Source organism: Enhydra lutris, unplaced genomic scaffold, assembly GCF_002288905.1.
Source record: "Enhydra lutris kenyoni isolate GAN:26980312 unplaced genomic scaffold, ASM228890v2 scaffoldscaffold12, whole genome shotgun sequence".
NCBI classification, from domain to species: Eukaryota; Metazoa; Chordata; class Mammalia; order Carnivora; family Mustelidae; genus Enhydra; species Enhydra lutris.
The window spans coordinates 45,263,105-45,285,902 of NW_019154096.1; the positions used below are offsets into that span (position 1 = coordinate 45,263,105).

General features: G+C 35.2%; 1 protein-coding gene across 3 annotated transcripts in view; it reads left to right on the top strand.

Moving 5' to 3' along the window:
• The window catches only part of LOC111145082 (HECT domain E3 ubiquitin protein ligase 2), a 76,595-nt gene extending 55,963 nt beyond the window's left edge, over positions 1-20,632 (top strand). For 2 of the 3 annotated variants that reach the window (XM_022499711.1, XM_022499709.1), the window contains 11 exons: positions 880-976; positions 4,146-4,253; positions 5,094-5,226; positions 6,110-6,198; positions 9,776-9,934; positions 13,187-13,261; positions 13,903-13,990; positions 14,076-14,182; positions 15,508-15,623; positions 16,721-16,864; positions 20,019-20,632. In XM_022499711.1, coding sequence (XP_022355419.1) covers positions 880-976; positions 4,146-4,253; positions 5,094-5,226; positions 6,110-6,198; positions 9,776-9,934; positions 13,187-13,261; positions 13,903-13,990; positions 14,076-14,182; positions 15,508-15,623; positions 16,721-16,864; positions 20,019-20,139 — 1,237 coding nt within the window. In that variant the 3' untranslated portion in view covers positions 20,140-20,632. The remainder of the gene's footprint in view (positions 1-879; positions 977-4,145; positions 4,254-5,093; positions 5,227-6,109; positions 6,199-9,775; positions 9,935-13,186; positions 13,262-13,902; positions 13,991-14,075; positions 14,183-15,507; positions 15,624-16,720; positions 16,865-20,018) is intronic. The other variant, XM_022499710.1, reaches the window with a different exon arrangement.
• The last annotated feature ends 2,166 nt before the right edge of the window (positions 20,633-22,798 follow it).

Consider the following 22,798-nt stretch of genomic DNA (forward strand, 5'->3'; position numbering starts at 1 on the left):
TATTAACAGTTGCATCAGGAGAAAGTGGTTTTATTTGTGGTTCGCACTAGGGCAATCTCCTTTTTCCTCATCACGCCTTCTTTGCACCCAGTACTTGACTATACGTGGATGGATTCCAGCTGTAACATGGATTCACTGCAGCCACTTCGGATGGAGTCTGTCTCCTGAAGTGTCACTGTCACCTACTAGTTCCCCTAAATGCATTTCTCTCTGGGTAGTTTGTGGCTTTTTTATATACCACAGGATCAGCTCTGAAGGGAGAAAGTTGGTTATTTTCTTGACCTTTGATCATAATGTCCTGTCTTTACAAATACATACCATTTCATACTAATAACCATTAAATACAATGCCAGCAGCAACATACTTTTATTTTATTGATCTTAAATTTATTACTTTGCTTTTTACTACCATAGTTATTGCTAGATTTCCTATTTCTGAAGCTTGCACATGAGAAATATCCAGGTAATAATGGATTTTTATAGTAATTTCTGTGCATGAACTTTCTGTCCTAATCCTCCTTCATGAGCACTTCTGCCTCTGGGTTCTGGTGTGGGCCATATTCTCACAGGGAATGATCTGTAGGTGACTGTACATAAACTGAAATGATTTGTGTGAACCATATAAGTGGTTAGTACATTTCCAAATGTTAGATGTAGATTCCTCTAGAGAATGAACACACAGCACGTCTAATAATGATACGGACTTCACAAGACTGTGGGGATTAAAAGAAATGATGCAAATAAAATCATTTTGTAAATGGTAAAACACAATACAAAAGTGATGTTTTATATTGTTAGGAGGGGTACCTTAGATATTCCCTTAGTATAATTTTGCTAAAAATACACCATTTTGCTTTTTCTGTTTTCACTTGTTGAGCAGGTTTTCCTTCTGTCAGTACCCATTCGTTATTTCTATAGCTGCAAAAAAAACCATTATTCAAAGAGACTCAGAACAACAGATGATAAGCATCGCAAGGGTAAGCCAGCTACAAAAACATTTATGCTGACTATAATCAATACAGTAAATAATTTAATAAATAAATCAAATGTCTTGTGAATTGTTCTAGCATAATTAGGAAATGTTAAAAGTAAAATTCATTTTATAACTCCCTCCAAAAGTGCTTAAACCTGTTCACGATATTGGAAAGAGATAACCCCTCATCAGGTTCTCATTATATTATAAATAGAGCAGGAAGATGAAATACCTCTCACAGACCAAAGTACTGGGAACCTGTTGGACATCATTCTGTGGATCCCATATTCGAACTCGATGGTAGCCGACAGAGCACTGGGGAAGACTGCAGTGACGGCAAGTGGTGTCCTTAAGAGTACACCACTCAAACCACAGCAGCGTGTTCTAGGTTTTAAGAAAATCAAATAGGAAAAACCAAAAAATTAGAGGATATGTACAACCTTGGGAAACAGAAGTATGTCCCAAAGAAGTGAAAGATGTTTTATGGATTCTTAGGAAACCAAAAGGCATGGAGACCTACAGAAACTGGGGTAGGAGTCTGACTGGCTGTAGGCAGACCATGCAGCAGGAGGAAGTTTATCTCTGGACCCGTCTTTATCCCCCTTCTCTGCCCACCAGCCCTTGTGTCTCAGCACAGCTCAGTAAAATTAGGTATGTTTTCTAAGAGATACAGACTGAGTGAGCAGTTTTTCTTTTATTAGAGGGCTAGACTATACATTTCAATGCTCATATGTTTTGAGTATCTGCTTTCGGGACACTCACTATTTTAAAGAGGGAAGGTTGTCAGTAATCTTAAAGAGATCCTCAGAGTAAAAAGAAATGATTTCCATGTCTTGTCCAAGAATACAAAAACATTCCTAAAGTATAAATTATAATACTTTAAAATGTTTTAAAAAATAAGAAAAGTTTATTCTTCAGTAATTCAGTTCCCAGAAGGTGAGTATTTTTCCTATCACAGAGCAGGACAAAAGATTTGAGTGACTGGTGACATCCCAGAGTCAGCTTACACTGACTATGAGAATATTAGAAGAAACATTATTGCCTGTGTGTACCAAGGGAGTTCCAAAGCCACTCTACCTCCCTGAAAAGTAAATTTAAACAGGTATATTAGGCATCAGAATTACTACTTAATCTCGGGTAGATATTGGCTCAAAGATTAGTCTATATTGGCATTTTGGCAGTTTCTCTTAGCTGCATTTGTGTAATTTCATGTGCCTTTTTAGAACTTTTTTACTTTGGGCTATAACTTTTTTATATTTGTAAAAAAAAAAAAAAAAAAGTCTGAAGAGCTAGAAGTTTATCTCAGTTCCCCTGAGCAGTTTTCTGCCATGTCACTCACACTTAAAACAGCAAATATCTTCTTTAATGAAATTTTCTTCTAATTAAAAGGAGAGTGGCAGCTGTAGACTCTGTCACAGGCTGTCTTCCACAGAGCATGGACACAAATGAGTAGAGACTGAAGAGTTAAGTGCCATTATCTGTTCTTCTGCTTGTTGCCCAACATTTTAAGTTGTAAACTGCCACATCACTTGGAATTAATGGCTGGTGATTATTTTGACAAAGGGACAGACAGCCTTATAGGTAGTTAATGTAAACAAGAGTTTATATGGTGTCTGAAGCTGCGAAAGAGATTCCCCAACCTAAAAATAACCTCCTCATCAGACTGTATCTAAATTCTACCTTTTAGCGATTATTTCATTCATTCCAAGCATTTTCTATTAAATATTCTTGATGGGAGGAGTAGCCACTAAGCCTTGGCTACCACTAGCATCTTAGTATAAATTTGTTTGCTGGATATTTCCAGTGTGGTGGCTTTCCAAGAGATAGAGTATGAGTACAACATAGGAAATTAGGTTAGGACAGTAAGTCCATGACATAGGAATATAGAGCAGTCCAAGCATCAGAGGGAGGACCCAGAGAAGAAGGGGGAAAAAATGCAAAACTATTAAAAGCCTTTAGAACTGGAAATTAGAGAAACGAAGTGCTCTAAATTAGAGTGTTTTATTGTAGTAATCTACAAAATCATGGACATAGCCTTATACAGATTTGTAGTATTAAAAATTTATTTAGTTAAGTCCTTTGCTGCATTATTTAAAATATCTGAAATGTCATCTCTAGTCTACAGTAATTTTTCTTTGCTACCAAAGAAGATGAAGTAGTGTGATAAAAATTATTTTAATTAAATTATATAAGTTGGAATAAATTGTATAAGCATGTAGACTTCCTATAATACTTATATATTTCTAATAGGTGTTTTTAATATGTTTTTTACATACTCATTACTTATATTTTGAAAAACCATAGATTTTTTAAATTACCCACATTTCCATTACCCAGACATTTCCATTACCCAAACATAACATACCCAAATTCTTAATATTTTAGTAAATTTTCTTTTGATATTTCTTCTCTATAATATCTTTAAAAGGCAACAGAATTGAAACAGTTTTTTATACATACTTTTGTTCCCTGCTTTTCTCACTTGTACCTTTCTTAAATACTTTCCATATTATTTACATAATTACAACCATCCATTTTAATAGTTGTATTATATTCCATTAGATACATATATTATATATTTCTGAAGTTTTGCTTTTATAGCTAGTGCTGTGATGAACATCTCACTGTATATTTTTTGTGTTTAGAATTCCCAGAAGTGGAATTATTGAGACAAAGGGTATGAACATTGTTAATATTTCTAAATGTTGACAAATTACTTTCTAAAAGTAGACTGACTGTGCTTTTCCAGTAAATGCAATATCTAAAACGCTTAAGCCAGGTTTATCATAAGTAGTATATACCTCATTTCAAGTGTTCCCACTTTATGTTTATACTTATTAAACAAAAAGCCTTGCTATTTGAGCAATGAGTCATCTGGAAACTTATAACGCAACTTTCTTTACTATAGAAGGTGAATTATTTTTGGTCCTCCATTTTGGACCCCCTTTCGTTACCATTGTGTTACCAAAATGAAAAGATACATATAATAAGTATATAATAATAGTAATTTGTATAATTGAGTGTATGAAAATACTTATATGAGAGATGGTATAGAGAAGGATATAAATGATTTTTATTATAGTGCTTAAATGTTTTAATTGAAATTAAAATAAAAGCAAAAGTGAGTATAAATATAAGTAAAAGTAAAAATGTTTGCTTTCTTTTTTAAATAGCAAAGTCTGGTGGATAAAGTATCTCGAAGACAGAAACCTGATATGAACATGTTATTTCTAAATATGAAAGTAAGACGGACACATCTGGTTAGTGATTCGCTTGATGAGGTATAGATCATTATTCCAAAATGGGACTAATTGATTAAAGCTTTAAATAAATTCTACAATGTGGTATATTACTAAAGTCTTGGTAATCTGTTTTTCATTTTTGTATGTCATTAAGTGTACTTCCTTATACTCTGGTGCCATTGTTAAAATCAGTTGTGTATTCACAATTAAGCCTTATGTTCATTGTTTACGTTTATTAATGGTTTGTTGTTAACTCCGCAGAAAAAGATTTTATGTAGAACACTTAAGTGAGCATTTTTGTGTTTTTGAATATGTAACTTAGATTCTGGACCCACCTTTGTCACTTGTTGGGTGTGCAATGAGTCATTTTAACTTCTCCGGGCCGGAGATTACTCATCTTTAAACTTAGAGGTCTGACCTCCAGGGGATGTTGAGTGTACTCAGGCCCAAACATACTTTGGTTGTACGGAGCTTCATGTAGGTGCAGTACTTCAGCCAGATCTTCTTGTGGCTATTATAAGATAATGGCTAATTTCATTATGTGATTTTTTAAATCAGGAATAAAAATGAAAGAAAAGGAAATTAAGTATTTTATGATATAAACTGCTAAATTAAAATCTTGAAGGCAACATGATACCAGGAGACAGTAACTTTGGGCAAAGTTCTTGACCCTCTAATTCTTTCTCTTGATCTTTACAACAAACATAATAAGGCTTAATTCACGTAGTAACTGACAAATTATTGGATGAACAGATGGAGTGAGTTTTGTGACATTGTAAATAAAAATAAAGATTGCCTAATGCATTTCCCAGAATTGAAAAGGTTAATTTCCTATTTACTGCCCTTTGTTCATCTCTACCATATAAATTTTTCAAATAGTTAACCCGGAAAAGAGCAGACTTAAAAAAGAAGCTGAAAGTTACATTTGTAGGAGAAGCTGGTTTGGACATGGGTGGCTTGACTAAAGAATGGTTCCTTCTTCTAATTCGCCAAATTTTTCATCCAGATTATGGTGAGTATTCAATTTTTATGAATAGTGTTTCTTCATAATTGTTAGATTAAGTAGGCACTGTTATTTTTAACCAGCCGTATGAGTTTATAGATTTTTTTTTTGTCAACCATAAATGTTGAATAATCTAAGGATGGTTATTTACATTTTTAAAAGTGAGCAAACTGATGATTGAAATGTTCCTTATCTTACTGGGAATCCTACACAATAAAGACTGAAAGTATATATTTGCAAGACTGCATCCCCATCTTTCCTGAATAAACCAAACGCATGAAAATTTGTCATTGAAATAAAGAACATGCAGAATTTAAAAACAAGACTGTATCTTGCTCTACACGAATACTGAAGCCTCTTTCATTAGATTTTGAGCCATTTTGATAAATAAGAATTCAATAATTTTTAAGACAAAAGTAAGCTTTGAAATTTTATCTTATTAGAGAAAATACCTATATAATCCTTAGTGTCTAATCCTTAGTGTCTATAAAAGATTTTTCTTTTAAGTGAGTTTTAAGTATTTTTCTTACTCTTTATTTTGTATATGTGTATATATAACCTCTTTCTGGCAATGGAAAATAGAGATGACATGGATAAACTAAAATTAATTTTGATCATAATTTATAAAACTCTCATTTTTATAAAAGAAAATCAACTGATTTAGTTTTCTGTTTTTAACCCATTTATACCATTGGTTCAGAATGCCAATAAATAGTAAAATGCTCTTACACATCATTGTGCATATATTTTATATATTTTAACATGAAAGATGGTTTGTAATGGAACTATTGCTAAAATGTCTTATTTCTAATAGAGGAGATGGTATCTACATTTTTAGTACTTTGATTTTTTTAATCAGTCCTGTTAATAAAATTATGTTTCTTTTTTTCAGGCATGTTTACATATCACAAGGATTCACACTGCCATTGGTTTAGCAGTTTTAAATGTGATAACTATTCTGAATTCCGATTGGTTGGAATTGTATCCTTTAAACATTCCACTAGGAGGTGCTAGTACACTAGAGATTTTGAATTTTATCTGAATTTTGGAAAGCTTTTCACATTAAGCCTTTTATTCAGATTTAACAATCTTGTCAAAATTACTAATAGATTTTCAATTATTTGCCGTATCACAGCTATATGATATCACCAGACTCAATTAAAAGGAAATACAAATTTTTTATATTTTTCTCTGAAAATATCTCAATATAAAGTTATTTCTTATTTCACATGTTATCTGATTTCTCAGAAAATTAGGACATTTTTAAAATTAGAAGTATCTTTTCCATTTGTAATGAACTATTTTTCTGTTCTTTTACTTTGTGCTTGTTTTGCTTAGTTTAATAAATTGAAATTGTGGAAATTAAATCTAGGCCTTTAAAATGCCCTTGAATCTGGAAACTTCCATAAAACTTAAAAACTGAATGGAATGGGAATATTTAAAGTATATGGCATTATTGTATAGTATTTTTTAAATTATACAAATCCTTCTGCCATCCTCTGATTCCTATCAGGTTGTAGTAGAGAGTACATTCCTGCATTGGATAGGAGATTGGAAAAGATAACTGCCACATTAACTTTTTTAATTCTAAGAAATACAATTGAGGAAGAAAGGAGAGAATAGTAAATAAGTGAGCATGCACCAGAGATACCTAAGTTAAAGGAGGGGAAAATATCCAGCTTTAAGAAGTTTACCATCTAGGGGGCGCCTTGGTGGCTCAGTGAGTTAAGCCTCTGCCTTCAGCTCAGGTCATGATCTCAGGGTCCTGGGATTGAGCCCCACATCAGGCTCTCTGCTCGGTGGGGAGCCTGCTTCCCCCTCTCTACTCCCTGCCTACTTGTGATCTCTCTCTCTCTCTGTCAAATAAATAAATAAAATCTTTGAAAAAAAAAAATTTACCATCTAGCTGGGCAGATGACCATCAATTCAAGGTCCCCAGTTCCCAGAGACTCATGACTCTGACATTAAATGCTAAGGAGTTCTGAGAAAGAAAAGAGTCAGTGTATTCTTCCCAGAAAAGGCAGAGGTTTAAAAATGGAACCATTCTATCTGATGAGCACAAGGCTAGAGAGAGTAGGACACAGACTGGGAGAATGGCTAGAAACTAGGCTGCATTGTCCTGGACGTGGTACAAAGGAGTGTGCAGGCCCCTTGACTGAAACAGAGGGCATCCTGGGAGTTCCAGAGGACATCTTCAGCAAAGGAATCAGGAGTGATCTTAGAGAGGGCTTGGAATGTTCAGCTGCATTTGTTGGAATAAATCCTGAGGAAAGTATAGTAAAATTGAGAAAGAGGATAGAAGAAAAGTTAACAGGGAGAAAACAGCACGTTAAGATGGTAAATCTAATTTGAAATTATACATATGTCGTCATGTCCAAAAGTCCAGAGCACCAAGTTCCATAATATGGAGTGCTCATCAATTCTTAAACGTCTGTTTTTACAGTGTTCTCTACAGGAATCGTTTGTTGAATGTTTCAGTTTCATTGAAGGCCTGAGTCACCAATACTTCTCATTACCCTTTGAGCTTTTTGAATTCCCTGATAAATGTTTGTCATACTTTATATTCTTATCACAGCTTAGATTTGGATGATTATTTTGACTTTTTAATATTTATAATGCAGTATTAAATCTTACTTAGCTTAAATCACATTTTTAGAATGTTGTTATCCATAAAATCATAAGTTTACTAATTGGCCTCCTTTGCAGTAGTCATTAGTTCCTATTCAAGGATTACCCGAAAGAGCGAGCACATTCAGCATATTTACACATGCTGCATATTTCAAGTTAATTAATTAAATTTAAAATTAACTGATTATAACTACTATCTCATTATTATGTGTATTTATCTCACATGCACACTCACAAAAAAAACTATAGAAAGTGAGATTGATGCTGAAAAATCATGATAATTCACAGGAAAAATAGGATTTGGTAATGGATTATGATCATGTAAGTAGGTGATAGATCTGTCAAAAGTGAGAAATAAAAATTGAGAACGTGCATTCTCTATTGAGAAAATATAGTTAGTTCTGTATATATTTTCACTTTCAGTTTCAGGACCAAAGATTTGTTGTTCTAGTAGTTCTGCCAGCATTGCATCCCTAATACTTCAGTTTTAAATATAGTAAGACTTTGGAGTTTACAGGAAATGTTATGGTGAAACCTGTAATAATAATTATAAAATGTTTTAAAGATTGCATGAAGAGCCATAATATAACAATTTTTTAAAAACTAGAATTGCTTTTACCAAAAGGGGGATTGAAAGAAGGTTTTCAAAATCTACCCTCTTTGTACCACCTGATGCCTCAGTGGTCCAGCAGAATTGCCCCATCCTCCATCTCGTCCTTGCTTCAGCCAGCACGGACTGACTTAGTGTGAAATGAAACCTTGTAGTCTGCATATAAAGCTGCCCTGTGGCAAATCTTATGGGCCTGCTTCCTCATCTGCAAAAAACCTGCCTTTAGAGTTATAATTTTTTTTAAATTTTTAATTAAAAATGCTTAGAACTTGTCACTGTGGTAGATGATCATAATTGGTAACCATCATAGTATTATGGTCACTGTCATTGTAGCCGTGAGCACAAGTGTGGAAGCATATTAGATCTCCTTCTCGGTGTCTTTCCCTTGAATACACTACTCGGTCTCTGTTGATATAGTTACCTATAAAATAATATATCTGTTTATTCCTTAAGTTACTATTAACTTTTCATTCTGCCTTGGCAAATTGAAATACTCATTGTCTTCCAATTTTTAAAAATAATTTTCAGTAATTTATCCAGCCCATATGTTTAGATTTCCTTTTGAGCCCATAAACTTAATGACTTTCTTAATAACTTGATATAATAATCTTTATTTCACAGCTGAAATAAGACATTTAAAACCCCTCTTTCAGCAAATGGATGACTTACATTCTGCTATAAAAGTAATAAATAAAATATAACTGGGCAGGGTTTATATAGACAACATCTGTAGCTTTTAACCTGAACACTTTGTGTACACTCCAAGTAATAAAGGCCTTTCAAGTATTTCCGTAAGATTATAATTGTCATGTTAGCCTATCAATAGCATATGTGTGTGTGTGTGTGTGTGTGTGTCCATGTCTGTATGTTTATGCAATTCGGCTGTCTGTATTTAGTTTTAAAATAGTTAAAATGATCACCGAAATTAGGAGTGTGTTCTGCATTGAGTTCTGAATAAATTGCTTCTACTACTTACAAAATCACCATCATCATTTAAACTTAGAATAAATTTAGAAGATGTTTTCTTGTATGTCACGTAATTTATGAAATGTTTGAAATTGCTGTCTGCTGTGATCTTAGATAAATTTTTCTGGAGAAATCATCAAATACTATCAACCAACCTCCCCCCTTTTCACATGACTCTTGGTAATCAAGGAATTACATTGTGTAAAATAAAGGCAAGATAAAAGGAAGTATGTGGGATTAATTCAAGTCTGTGTTAGATCTGAAAGAAGTATGCAAGAAATAGACTGATGCATAATTCAAAACTCATTTGTTGTCATGGATTTTATGTTAATGCTTAACATTCAGTATGCATAGCTTATGGGACTAGCTGTTTATAACAGCATTACCTTGGATATTCGTTTCCCCCCCTGCTGTTACAAGAAATTATTGAGCCCTCCCATCATTCCTAGTGATCAAAATATACCAGTAGGCATCTGCAGTGTGACCACTGACGACTTGTGTCAAATTATGCCTGTAAGTATAACGTTATTAGCTTATTCCTTAATGCTTACTCCTTAATGATAAATCATTTCTCTTCCACCTGAAGTCTTTCTTCGCCTAATGCTGTTCTTATTTTTAAGTATATTTTCTCTATGTATGTAACCCATCTCCTTTTTCATCTAGCTTTCTTCTTCCTCACAGAGAGATATCGCCCACTTTGCTGCCCTCCTAAGCTCTTACAGCACAGCAGAACAGATTTTGAAGGAGAGAGAAACAGATTAGAATCCAGGCTCTGCCACTTACTAGCTCTGTGAACTTGGCTAAGTTATTTAACCTTTTTTGAGCTCTAGTTTCCTTATGTGATCAATGGGATAGCAAAACTTACATATGGGGCAATTAAATGAGATAATAAAGCCCTTAGTAATTGATTACATCTGTGGATTCTTATTAAGATGATACTATGCAGTATCAGTAACAGTATCTGCAAAAAAATCTCTAAAATAAATGCAACAAATGAATTTTGTGGTACTGTCTCTTATAATATTCTTCCCCTCAGAAATTAGATTTCTCATCATCAAATATAATCAAAGATTAAAATTTAGTAGAGGAGTGGATTCTATACATATTCTTCTGACAGTCCCCTAAAATAATGTTTTTTATAGCTCAGTTTGGTACCTTTTGGTCAGCAGAAATTCTCGGTGATATCTTTAGCAAATAGCCTAGATGGGGAGAATCTCTGTTGCTAAGTATTCCTACCTAAATATCCCTGTGTTTTAATGATCCAGTGAGTTTGGTGTAGGGTTGGTGACTCCCTGTTGAGTTGAGAAATCTCTCCAGAACATGTTTGGTTAGAAAACTCTTCTTCATACTCCCCAGAGGTTTGATATCAGACACATTTTGGAAGTTGGTTTAGGATATTTTCAATTAAGGGCATAAATCTACATTTTTAAAGACTTAATAGTGGGGTGCCTGGGTGGCTCAGTCAGTTGGGCATCTGGCCCTTAATTTTGGCTCAGCTCATGATCTCAGGGTCATGAGATTGAGCCCCAAGTGGGGCTCTGTGCTGGGTGTGGAACCAGCTTAAGGTTCTCTCTCTCTCCCTCTGCCAGCACCCCCCCCCTCCCCCCCCCCCCCCCGCGCCCGCCCCCCCCCCCCCACCCTCCGCTGCTGGAGCATGCACACTCTCAACAAAACAAAACAAAAATGACTTAATAGTTAAAAAAAAATAGTATGATATGAGAGTGCACAAGTTAATAGAGCAGGCTCTGATTAAGAAACTGAAAGCTCAGGGCGCCGGGGTGGCTCAGTCTGTTAAGCATCGGTCAGGTCACAATCCCAGGATCCTGGAATCGCCCTGCAGTCAGGCTCCCTTCTCAGTGGGGAAACTGCTTCTCCCTTTCTCACTGCCCCCAGCTCATGCTCTCACTCTCTATCTCAAATAAATAAATAAATAAATAAAATCTTAAAAAACCAACAAAGTTCTCTTTTCTGTAGTCTTATATCTGCAACATACTAGCTATGACTCTGGATTATTCACTTAATTTTCTTACATGTAAAATGTAAGGAATACACTAGTCTCTGAGTTACCATCTCATTTTAGATTTTTGTAATTTTTTAATTGCATATATTAAATTTCTGTCAAATTTTTTACCAATTTTCTAATTTTATTACCGGTTTTTGCCAATAAAATGCCTAATTTTATGATTAAAACTATTCAAAATGGCTCATTTAGAGCCAGCTTTTTTTTTTTTTTTGAGTTAATAATGGATATTTTATGAATGACTACACTGAAATATTGTTTTATATTATGGAGCTGAAGATTTCACTGTGTTAATTTCATATTCTTATGTTGGCCCTTTAGTAATGAATCAAGATTCCTATACTGTGATGCTAATAAATGCAGTAATAGTCCACTGTTTCCTTAGACAAACCACTGGGATTGTCCTGTGGCAACAATAAGAAATCTTCCCAACCACAGCTTTATGAAAATTACACTTCAGGGTTTTAGATGAGAACAGAGGAGCCTCAAGCATATCCTTGAAGCAGCGACTATGATATATCTCTTCTGCTTAAGTCACTCCCAGATATATTGTATTAAATAAGACCAGGCAGAGTACTCAAATGCTGTGTAAAAACTGTATTCAGTATATTCACACACTCTTTATCTAATCACAGGTTTACAAAATCATAAAAAGTTTATACAGGTGATTAATAGTATTTTAGAACTAGCATATTATGGTTAAGAGTCTAAGATTGACAGTATAGGTAAACAAAAAAAAAAATCTCAACAAAAATAGGGGCTTGAAAATACAAAGTCTGGAAATAAAGGGCCTATAGTCCCAAATAAAAACAGATCTAAATATATAACTTCATAACCTATTGACTTTGTATTTTGTCTTTAAAAATTTCATCTCTGAAAGATGATGGTAAGTCTGTTCCCCTGGGTTTACCTGCTAGTCTGTGGCATTCTTAAAAACTGCAAAATCCCAATTATAATTTTCAGTGCTCATGATTTTTATTAATAATTGAAGCAGTATGCCAACTGTGCCAGCCTAGATTTATATAAAAATTTCTGGTTTTAACAGAACAAAAAATTATTATGTTTTTAAGTATGTAAGTATATAAGTATATAACATTTTATGCTGTTTACCTTTTCCTCTACTAATTTAAAATAAATAAAAACTTTATTTTTTTTTCATAAAACCTGAAAAATATTTTTAAATATTGGGTCAGTTTTTCTGTTTGTAAATGTTTGTTCATGGATACATGAGTTACAGGAAAATACTTCTTCCGCTGTTCCCAACTTTTTGGGTAGAGAGACGGGCACTGTAACTGAAATGTAGAAACAACTTAACATGTATGAACTGTGTGTTTTTATACTTAAAAGATGAATCCTAAGACAACAGATTTTTTAAGAATATACGTTGAGAAATACTACAAATTCATAAATAATAATGTTGCTGACAGCAGTGAATTTTGATGGAGACTGCGCTCTTCTCTTGCTGCATCAGAACAGATCCCAGAGTTATGCCTCTCTCATTTGAACTGGATGTTTTCCTCTTACATGACTTTTCCCAGTGAGTTTTTCAAGCCTTTCACATGGTAGAAATCATTAACAAACATTTTGTGCCCTGGAAAAATATATCCCAAATATTATCTTTAGTTCGAAATCTGAAAGAGCGTATCTACTCTATTTCACATGTGAGTTCACTATGGTAGATCTGCTCAACTATTTTAGGTAGTAGTATTTGATTAAAAACACAGGTAACGGATATCTTTTTACAGGAGTTGGCCCATGGGTTAAGTGAACTCCTATCCTATGAAGGCAATGTTGAAGAAGATTTCTATTCAACGTTCCAGGTACTGTTCAGGGCAAATAGCTTTTTGTTAACCATGTATTTCATATGTGAAAAATGCCACTTGTTATTCAACACCTATCATTAGAAGAGATGAACAAGGATTAATCTGTAGTGTGTGATTAACACACACCATCCCATATCATAAGGGCTCTTAACCTGATAAAGCAGAGATAGTGCAGCAGACCCATGTAGATGACCAGTCAAGGAAAGTGCCTAAAGAAGCTCCCCAGGGTGCAGGTACTCTGCTAGGCACCTGGCATATGCCCTTGGCTTAGCTACTTCCTCTCAGCTTTTCAGCTTCTAAAAATAAGCCTCTCCTGTAGCTTCAGTGCAAGAAGTTAGGAGCAGAAACTAGTGGATCAGACCAAAATGGTCTCATTTCCTCTCCTCTAACAGTAATTGGGAGATGGAAGTCAGAGTAATCCACACAGCTCCGAAGTCCTGAGTATTATCTAAATGGCCATACTAGTTGATGAACAGCAGTAAGGTATTCAACTGTGCTCAACAGAGAGGGTTAAGTCCCGGTAGTTTGTAGATCGGTGGGGTGGGGACCTGTTCTTAAATTTATACAAAACTGTTCGTTGAAGCCTATTATTAGATTAACCATACCAATAAATATCTTGTGTTGGAATATCCCAACAGGTTTTTCAAGAAGAATTTGGAATCATTAAATCCTACAATTTAAAGCCAGGTGGTGATAAAATTCCAGTTACCAATCAAAATAGGAAAGGTAAGGAGACAGCATTTCTTAATTGAAATGCATGAATGTTTACCACTTACTTTTACTATCTAATGAATGTAAAATTGCCTTCCAGAATATGTGCAGCTTTATATTGACTTTCTTCTCAACAAATCCATCTATAAGCAGTTTGCTGCCTTTTATTATGGATTTCATAGTGTGTGTGCTTCAAATGCCCTGATGGTGAGTTTAAAACTAAATTATGCTTTCGGTTAGATTTTGTAATACTGTAATATTGACAAATAAGTCCTGAAATAGATAAGCTTCTAAAATAGAATTTTTTTTTACTTTTCGAAGGTAGAGCTATAAATAAAAATAGTTTTCTTCTTTGGCCTTAATTCTCTAATGGGAGAAAAGACCAGTCAACTCCCTTTTTCTTTCCTTGGGCTCTGTCTTGTACTATGTCTTTTGGGGTTTTAAGAATTTTCCTTAAGATTAGATGACGAGATTCCCATAGGCTCAAGGAACAAAGCACAGAAAACAGTTATACATAAGCTGCCCGGCCGAAGCCATAGCTTCTGACTAAGGAACGTATCTATAACTGCTTCCTGCTGCAACTCTGAGTTACCTTTTGCCCATAGGAAGTAGTTTGTCCTCAGAGTCATGATGCACTCTGGTTGGTTGGACATGCCTTAGCCATGTGAAGGTGGGTCAGCTGCCATTCAGAACACTGTGTCAGATAAAAGTCAGGCAAAGTCTTCTAATGAAGCCCTGCACTTCACACCAGCTCCACAGCGGGCGCTCTGTCAGGCCACGAGTATCTCCCCCTCAGTTTTAGTATGAGCGTTTGGAGTAGGGTCTTCCATTTGAGATATTATTACAGGAAAGAGCTGGTTTTAAGGTAACCTCTGTCCGGTATTTTAAAAGCACTGCTGAAAAAGGAGCACTTTATTGAGCTCTAACTGGGTTTTGTCTGGGGCACACTGCTAGTTGTGGGGGTGGAGGAGGGAAAATAAGAATTAAATGACACAGCGTGGTCTCCACTCTTAAGTTTTAATCTCTTCAGGTGAGAGACAACTTACAAATTAACATTCAATTTACAAATTAATGTTACGTAGGTGAAAAACCCAGTGAACTACACCAGGAAGACTATAACCAAGTACCCAGACTCTGCAGTGCACCTGGGAGGCGTGTGGGATATTGGAAGGAGGCTGGAATAGCTGAGAGTTTCAAGCAGGCTTGGGGGGGCGAGGGCAGGGGCAGGGGCAGGGAAGAGTTGTCATTTGAATTCATGCTTAGTCATCTGCTTGTTTTTCTGGCAAACTGCTAATTACTGTTTGCAAAAGGGAGAGCCTAATAGTTTGACAAGATTTATAAACTTTCAGAAGCAAAAGTATCTTAACCTCAGTAGAAAACTAAAATGGAGATTTTTTTTTCCTTAATAAAAATGACTTGATTTACTATAAAGAAGTCATGTGTCTTATAATTCGATTCAGTGAAGACAGTTCCACTTTCATTTATTTAATCATCACTTTTTATTATCATTTTTGGAAAATAATTCTTGGCAGCTGCTTCGCCCAGAAGAAGTTGAAATTCTGGTCTGTGGAAGTCCGGAACTGGACATGCACGCTCTGCAGAGAAGTACTCAGTACGATGGCTACGCAAAAACAGACCTAACGATAAGGTCAGCACACCCTGCTGCTGAGATGGAGATTGCCGGAGGGGGAATGAGAGAGAGTGGGGCCTGTTTGTATAAGTTAGCTGAAATATTGTAGTCCTGTCTTATTTTATCTTTAGAAAGTAACATGAGAATATTAAATATGAGAAAGCACTTGGCAGTCCCCTTGGGAGAAAGTGGTATAAATAAGTCTCTACAAAAGTATAAAGATTTTTTTTTAATCTATTTTTAGAAAGAGATGGCAGGAGCTGGGGTGGGGCAGGGACGGAGAGAGGGAGAGAGAGAATCTTAAGCAGGCTCCACACCCAGTGCAGAGCCCAACATGGGGCTTGATCTCATGACCCTGAGATCATGACCTGAACTGAAAGTAAGAGTTAGATACTTACCCTACTGAGCTACCCAGGTGTCCCAAGATTTTGCTTTTTTAAAAAATGACTTTGGTTCTAGAATTTGGGGGATGCTCTACTTACAAATAGCATTTTACTAGCACTGTGCTGAAAAAAAATAAAAATAAAACTTGTAAATTATATAGGAGAAAAATGGCTTTTGTACCATCTACTGTTAAACTACTTTTATAATTCTATAAAGATGTTACCTTTGGAGTGCCTAGGTGGCTCAGTTGGTTAAGCATCTGACTCTTCATCTCAGCTCAGGCCTGATCTCAGGGTGGTGAGCTCAAGCATTACACTGGGCTCCACGCTGGGCACTGAGCCTACTTTAAAAAGTAGGTTACTGACTGTGGACTCTGAGAAACAAACTGAGGGTTTGGGAAGGGAGGGTTGTGGGGGGAGTGGGTGAGCCTGGTGGTGGGTATTAAAGAGGGCATGGATTGCATGGAGCACTGGGTGTGGTGCATAAACAATGAATCTTGGAACACTGAAAAAATAAAATTAAGATGTTAAAAAAAATAGGTTACTTTCATAATAATGTTAGTCAAGAATCTGATTCATATATAGAAGCTTGCCATTCCTTAACTTCACATTAAGGGCTATTGCATATGTTTAAGGGAGTTTTTTCCTTAAAGCTTACTTTATGTTACTTTATTCTGATCGGCAGAATTTTTGACAAGACATTTTATATAAATTTCCTTTGGTGTTCTCTAGATATTTCTGGGATGTTGTGCTTGGATTTCCTCTTGATCTTCAAAAGAAGTTGCTACATTTTACTACAGGAAGTGACAGAGTACCTGTAGGAGGGATGGCTGACTTGAACTTTAAAATCTCAAAGAATGAAACTTCCACTAACTGGTAAATTTCCAGATTGTAATTTTATTTTTTTAATCTGCAAGCTTTGCTAATAATAATAACAACAACAACATATTTGTTTGGAATTAGAGGATTCTTTCGATCAGAAGTCATTTTTATAGCAAAAAAATCTTCAGAGTAAATAAAACCTTGACATGAGAGAGTAGAACGTATATGTATTAAAGTTCTCTATTCATTTTTGAGATTTACCAACAGTAATAATTCCTTTCTATCAACTTTTTACTTTGCTAAGTCAAATGCTTTGTAGTCTCTTTTAGAATCTAGCTGGCTTTTAGTAGTATGTTGTATAATGTCATTTTTATTTAAAGGTGTTTTTTATTAAAAATATTAAGGTGAGTTTTTTGACTTGAATTATGATTAGTACAAGAAATCCTCTAATAGTAGTCCTTCTTTTTTTAATCTAGTGCACTTTGCATATGAAAGTAATAATGATGGCTTTGCTTTCTAATATTATTGATGGGTTAACGCTGATCTACTTGTTTTCCCAAACATCTTATAATTTTTAAAGCTGATTTGAGTAGACGCTGCTTTTATTCGAATCAGTTTTTTCTCCCACCCAATTTACTCCCTGACCTTTGTCAGCTCTTCCTTTCATTTTAGACCTGGACTCAGCCCTTTCCTTTTCCATGGCCACCACCCTGCTGGAGTTGTTTTTTGTCTCCTTCCTAACTTATTGAAATAGCCTTCTTCCTGGTCTACTTGCTCAGATTCTTCCTTTTTAAATTATTTTATCTATTAAATTCATTTTCCTTAACACTGCTTTGTTCATGGTATTTCCTTGGGCCATAATAGCTTTACTGTTCTTCTTCAGTAGAGGCTCTAGAATCTAGAGCCTGTCTGATAAAGCTCTACAGTCTTCTCCCCAAGATTACATAGCAGTTTCCCTTTCTTATCCCAGGCTTTAGTCAGCAGGCTATTTTGCTATTCCTTCAACACATTTTGTCCTTTCCTTTTTTCATACTTTTAAGTGGTTCTCTTAATATATGACATTCAGTTGGGGTCTCTCTACCCAAGAAAGTTCTACCCCTCCTTAAAGACCCATTTTCACATCAACTTCCTCAGTAAAGTAAAAAAAATCATTGTTCCTTTGATGTACTCCTCAATTATTTTATAGAAATCATATGTCACTTAGCATCTTGCACCTTTATCTTGGTCATTTAGCCCCTCAAGGCAGAGGTCATGCCTAATACATCTTTATATTTTTCAAATAGCCACACACATATTAGGTGTTCAATTAATGTTTCTTGAATGAATATTTCAGTCAACATCAACATTATATTAAAATACAAAACAAATATTTATATACATACATATATATTACACACACACACACACATACATTAAGAAATGTCTAAATAAGATTTATAATTAAAGACCAAAAATGAAAAAAATTCAAAAGAAGCTTTTTTGCAGGGTGCCTGGGTGGCTCAGTCAGTTAAGCGGCTGCCTTCAGCTCAGGTAATGATCCCAGGGTCTTGGGATTGAGCCCCGCATCAGGCTCCCTGCTCAGCGGGGAGCCTGCTTCTTCCTCTGCCTCTGCTGCTCCTTCTGCTTGTGTTCTCTCACTTGCACTCTCTCTCTCGAATAGATAGATAAAATCTTTTTTAAAAAGAAGAAGAAGTTTTTTAAAGGTTATAGATTTATTTATATAACAGAAATTAATTTTTTAGGATATTGAGTAACAAAAATATTGTCAATTTAAGAAGAGTAACCTGGGGGATGCCTGAGTGACTCAGTCAGTTAAATGCCCCTTGATTTTGGCTCAGGTCTTGATCCCAGTGTCATGATTTCAACCCCCACATTGGGCTGTGGAGCTTACCTCACCCAACATGGAGCCTACCTTAAAAATAAGTAAATAAATAAATAGAGTAATGTGAGTAATGTAATTTGATATAAAAGTGATATCACACCTAAACTTTTCCTATTGTTATTTCAGAGAGTATTTTTGTAAGCATCCATGGTTTAGTCATGAATCTTCCACAGCTCTAGGATTTGCAGTAGGACATTCACATAGATGAAATACAGTTGTCCACCAAAGATGTGTACATCACCATTGTAGATCCACTAGATTTTTGTTAAATAAGAATGTTAAATTTTTACATGGTAACAGTATTGATGTGAGGTCTGACTGAACTGGGTTTGATTATCAAAGGTCTACAACTTTACCAGCTCCGTAGTGTTGAACAGATTACTTAACCTGTATGTTCCCATGTTTAGTTTTCCTCATCAGTAAAATGAGGATAACAAAAACTACTTTTTAGGTTGCTTTGAGGCTTAAATGAAACATTGCATATAAAAGCACTTCGCACAACACTGGTTGTAGACCAAACAATAAATGCAAACTGATTATGACAGTTTTAAGTCTTTTAATCCTACAAACTTTTTTCTTTTGAAAATGTTCTCCTTTTCCCTGGCACATTTCCTGTTTTCTTTTTCACTAACTTCTCTGATGGCCCTTCTGATGCTGTGAAGTTCCTAAAGTCTGAAGGAGGGGCCTAGGAAAAGGGTAGCGGTCTAGAGTGAAGATAAACAGTGTCATCAGGGCCAAGACCAGGGCTGGTCCAGAAGATTTGGAGGACGAAAGCCGCATTTGCCTGAGGGTGGCGGCACTGAAAGCATGGGCGTCAGGTGTCCAGGAGTGTCCTTTTTTATTATTTTTGGACAGTCAAGACTGAAATAATCATAACAGTTGTATTATCCACCGTTCTGCTGGCCTTTTTATGCACATAGCTCTTTAAATCGTCTACTAAACAACCCACTTGGATAGTTTACCCTGCTGTGGTAACAAGGACTGAGATATGGAGTCATGAAGCCACTCGGACAAGATCCCATGGCCAGTAAGTCAGGGACAGCATTCAAATTCAGATCTGCCTCCAACAGTAAAGCCTCTAGGATGCAAGGTTCGCACGAGCGCAGGGACATTGACCATCTGGTCTGTAAACCCACCCCTGTGTCTAGAACAACGGTGCCGAAACATAGCAGGAACTCTGTAAGTATCTGTTCAGTGAAGGAATTCATGAGCCACCTCTTGGCAATAGCGAGCTAGGTTTGACTTGGCCGTGTTTGACAATAGCTTAGCACTTAAACTGTATGTGTTTTGAGACTTAGTATCTGTAAAAAAAATTTTTTTCCCTAGGTTGCCTGTGGCCCACACCTGCTTCAATCAACTTTGCCTTCCCCCCTACAAGAGCAAAAAGGACCTAAAACAGAAATTGATCATTGGAATTTCAAATTCAGAAGGTTTTGGACTTGAGTAACCTAGAAGACTTGAAATATATTTTATATGTAGCATTCACTTCCCTCTTATTGTGCCTTTAACCTTTTCATGTCTCTGTCTCACACCACCTTGACAAAGCTCACCAACTTTAAGATACTGATTTTTTAAAAATCAAATATAAAATATGTTTAGTGGGGGAGGCATGATTTTCTAAAAACACAGAAATTGCTTGAGTGAGGAAAAGACCAGATGTCAGAGACAGGTGTGGGTCTAGGCCCTCTTTTTTATAGCACTTTATGATTCTCCATAGGTCGTTCCGCACAGGTGTTCCACTGGGAAAGCAAAGCCCAGTGAGGAATGCCCTGACCATGTAGTGGAGCCCAGTGGGGCCCCATGGCAGACTGTGCTGCTGGCTCACAGTGGCAAAGCACACAGCTCTGTTCTCATTCACGTGAGGCATGTAGCCATATTTTCATATAGAGGTAAACGACAACAGTATAAATGCAGTTTACAGGGTTTTTGTTTTTGTTTTTGTTTTTGTTTTTTGATATACTGGCTTTGGTCCTATAAGATTCTTTTCAACTGTTGCTGAAAAGCATGTAAATAACTACATAATAGCCTGAGAATAATGGGATTTTGATAGTGCCATTTATTGCTAAAAGATTTATTTTTACAAAATAAATTCAGGGTTTTAGATGTGTATACAGCTTTTACAAATCAATAAAGATGAATGTACAAGAGTGTTAACTATTTTCAGACTAATTGGATTCGAGGTTCCGTTCTTTTAAGTAATGTTAGTCTGCATGCACATTGGCAGTAAACTAGTTACTTTGAGTATTCTGTAATATTTGTATAATGATCATTTCTTCTTAAGGGTCAGGACATTAGAGGGGATATCAGATCTAACTGTTGATAAATTAAGTCAATTACAAGCACAAAAGAAAAGAACTGTTTTTATATATACTTTGATTGATGTACAAGGCTTACTTCTAATATTTTTTGAACACCAGTTGTACTGAAACACAAATTTTGGGGAAAGGCTAGGATAAGATATTTGACAAAAGTGAATACAATAATACCATCTGTGTCAAAATGATGTAGCCTGGTATCAAAATAAAGTTCAGCATTTTGGCCAAAATGTTTGTATTTCACTGGATTCTGAATGTAGTAAATTCAAAAGTATTCTTTTTGGAGTTTCTCAACAAGTAGCACGTAAAAAGAAACCACATTTTAAGTCAGACTGTAAATGGTTTTCTTTTTATTCATAGCAAATGAAGCAGTTTTATTGGCATGGTACAAATATTTCCAAATCAAGACTTCTCTATTATATTCTGATAGCTTTCCTTCAGGAAACTCTGGAGGTACATTTGCAATAATAACGAAGCCAGCATTTAGTACCAGCATATGGTTCACAGGCAAATAATACTGTCCCCCAGTTTTTTCTTAGTTACGCTGTTTTCTTATTGCTATGCTTCCTACACCCAACCAGCAGAATTCTTTAGGGTGGAGGAATGGATCAGCTCGTTCTCCTGTAATGCTAGAGCCAATTCCGAATCCTCAAGGAACAGGACTTACTGAGCTTACTGTTCTCTTTGAGATGACAGTGACTCTGCTTTTCCACCAGGTATACTATGGAAAGGATTTTTCCTCTTAAAAATCTTGGAAAAGCCTAAGAGAGTTAAAGGCCTGTTGGTTTTGTTTGCTCTATTTTTAATCCGTATGCAAATAAAACTGCTTCTCTGTTACACTGCTAGAGCTAGAGCATAAGATGTTTAATGTAGGTTACTACTTACTAATAAGCACAAAAGAATCATGTATAAGAAATCAGATTTAAGTGTTTTAAATAAAATGTAAACAGAGTTTTTATTTGGTAGAGACGGAAAAATTGTGTTGGCTTGGTCTGCATGTTTAATGATGTGCTTGTATATCGGTAGCTCTGTCACTTTTAAATAAGTACACAAGCAAGCCAAATTTTTAAATGACAAAGTCCATAAGTAACTAGAAAATTATTGTTGTCTGTTGTTATTAAGTTGAAATTTATAAACATTTATCACTTAATTACAAATTGCCTTTATTTATTTATGTTGTTTTGGTTTACAGTGTAATAATACCTCATTTTCTTAAAAAAAAAAACCACTACTGTTCTATTTCCTTAATTTAAATAGCTAGAAAATTCATGTAGTTGCTTTTTTTAATATAATCTGTTAAGGAATTCTTGATTTTTATATCTGCAACAGTAAATTAAAGCATTGTGCTGTATTTATCAGTATTTACAAAATGTCCTGTCCCTTTTAAATCTTTGCTTAATCATATTTTTGTCTGTATGATCAAAAGTTTTTAACAGTCTGTCTTTTTTGTACAAATCTGTATTGTATTAAGTTGTTCATTTCTGGATAAAATTTTTCAAATATTAAAGTTATACAATCAGGTTTCTGCTCAATTTTTTAATCTTAGGCAATTAATTAAAACCATAAGTTTAAAATATTTTATAAAAGCACACTGTCTCTTACACTAGTGCTTAGGAAAATTGCTAATACATAGAGCTTCAAAAGATATGTGTTGATATTGACACCAAATAAAACCAATTTCTTTCACATTATTTTTAGTGTGAAATAATGTCTATCCAGTGTCTGGATGGTCACAGACCATTCTGTCAAATGAACATTATAACACCATGGAGGCCACCCAGAAAGGAACCA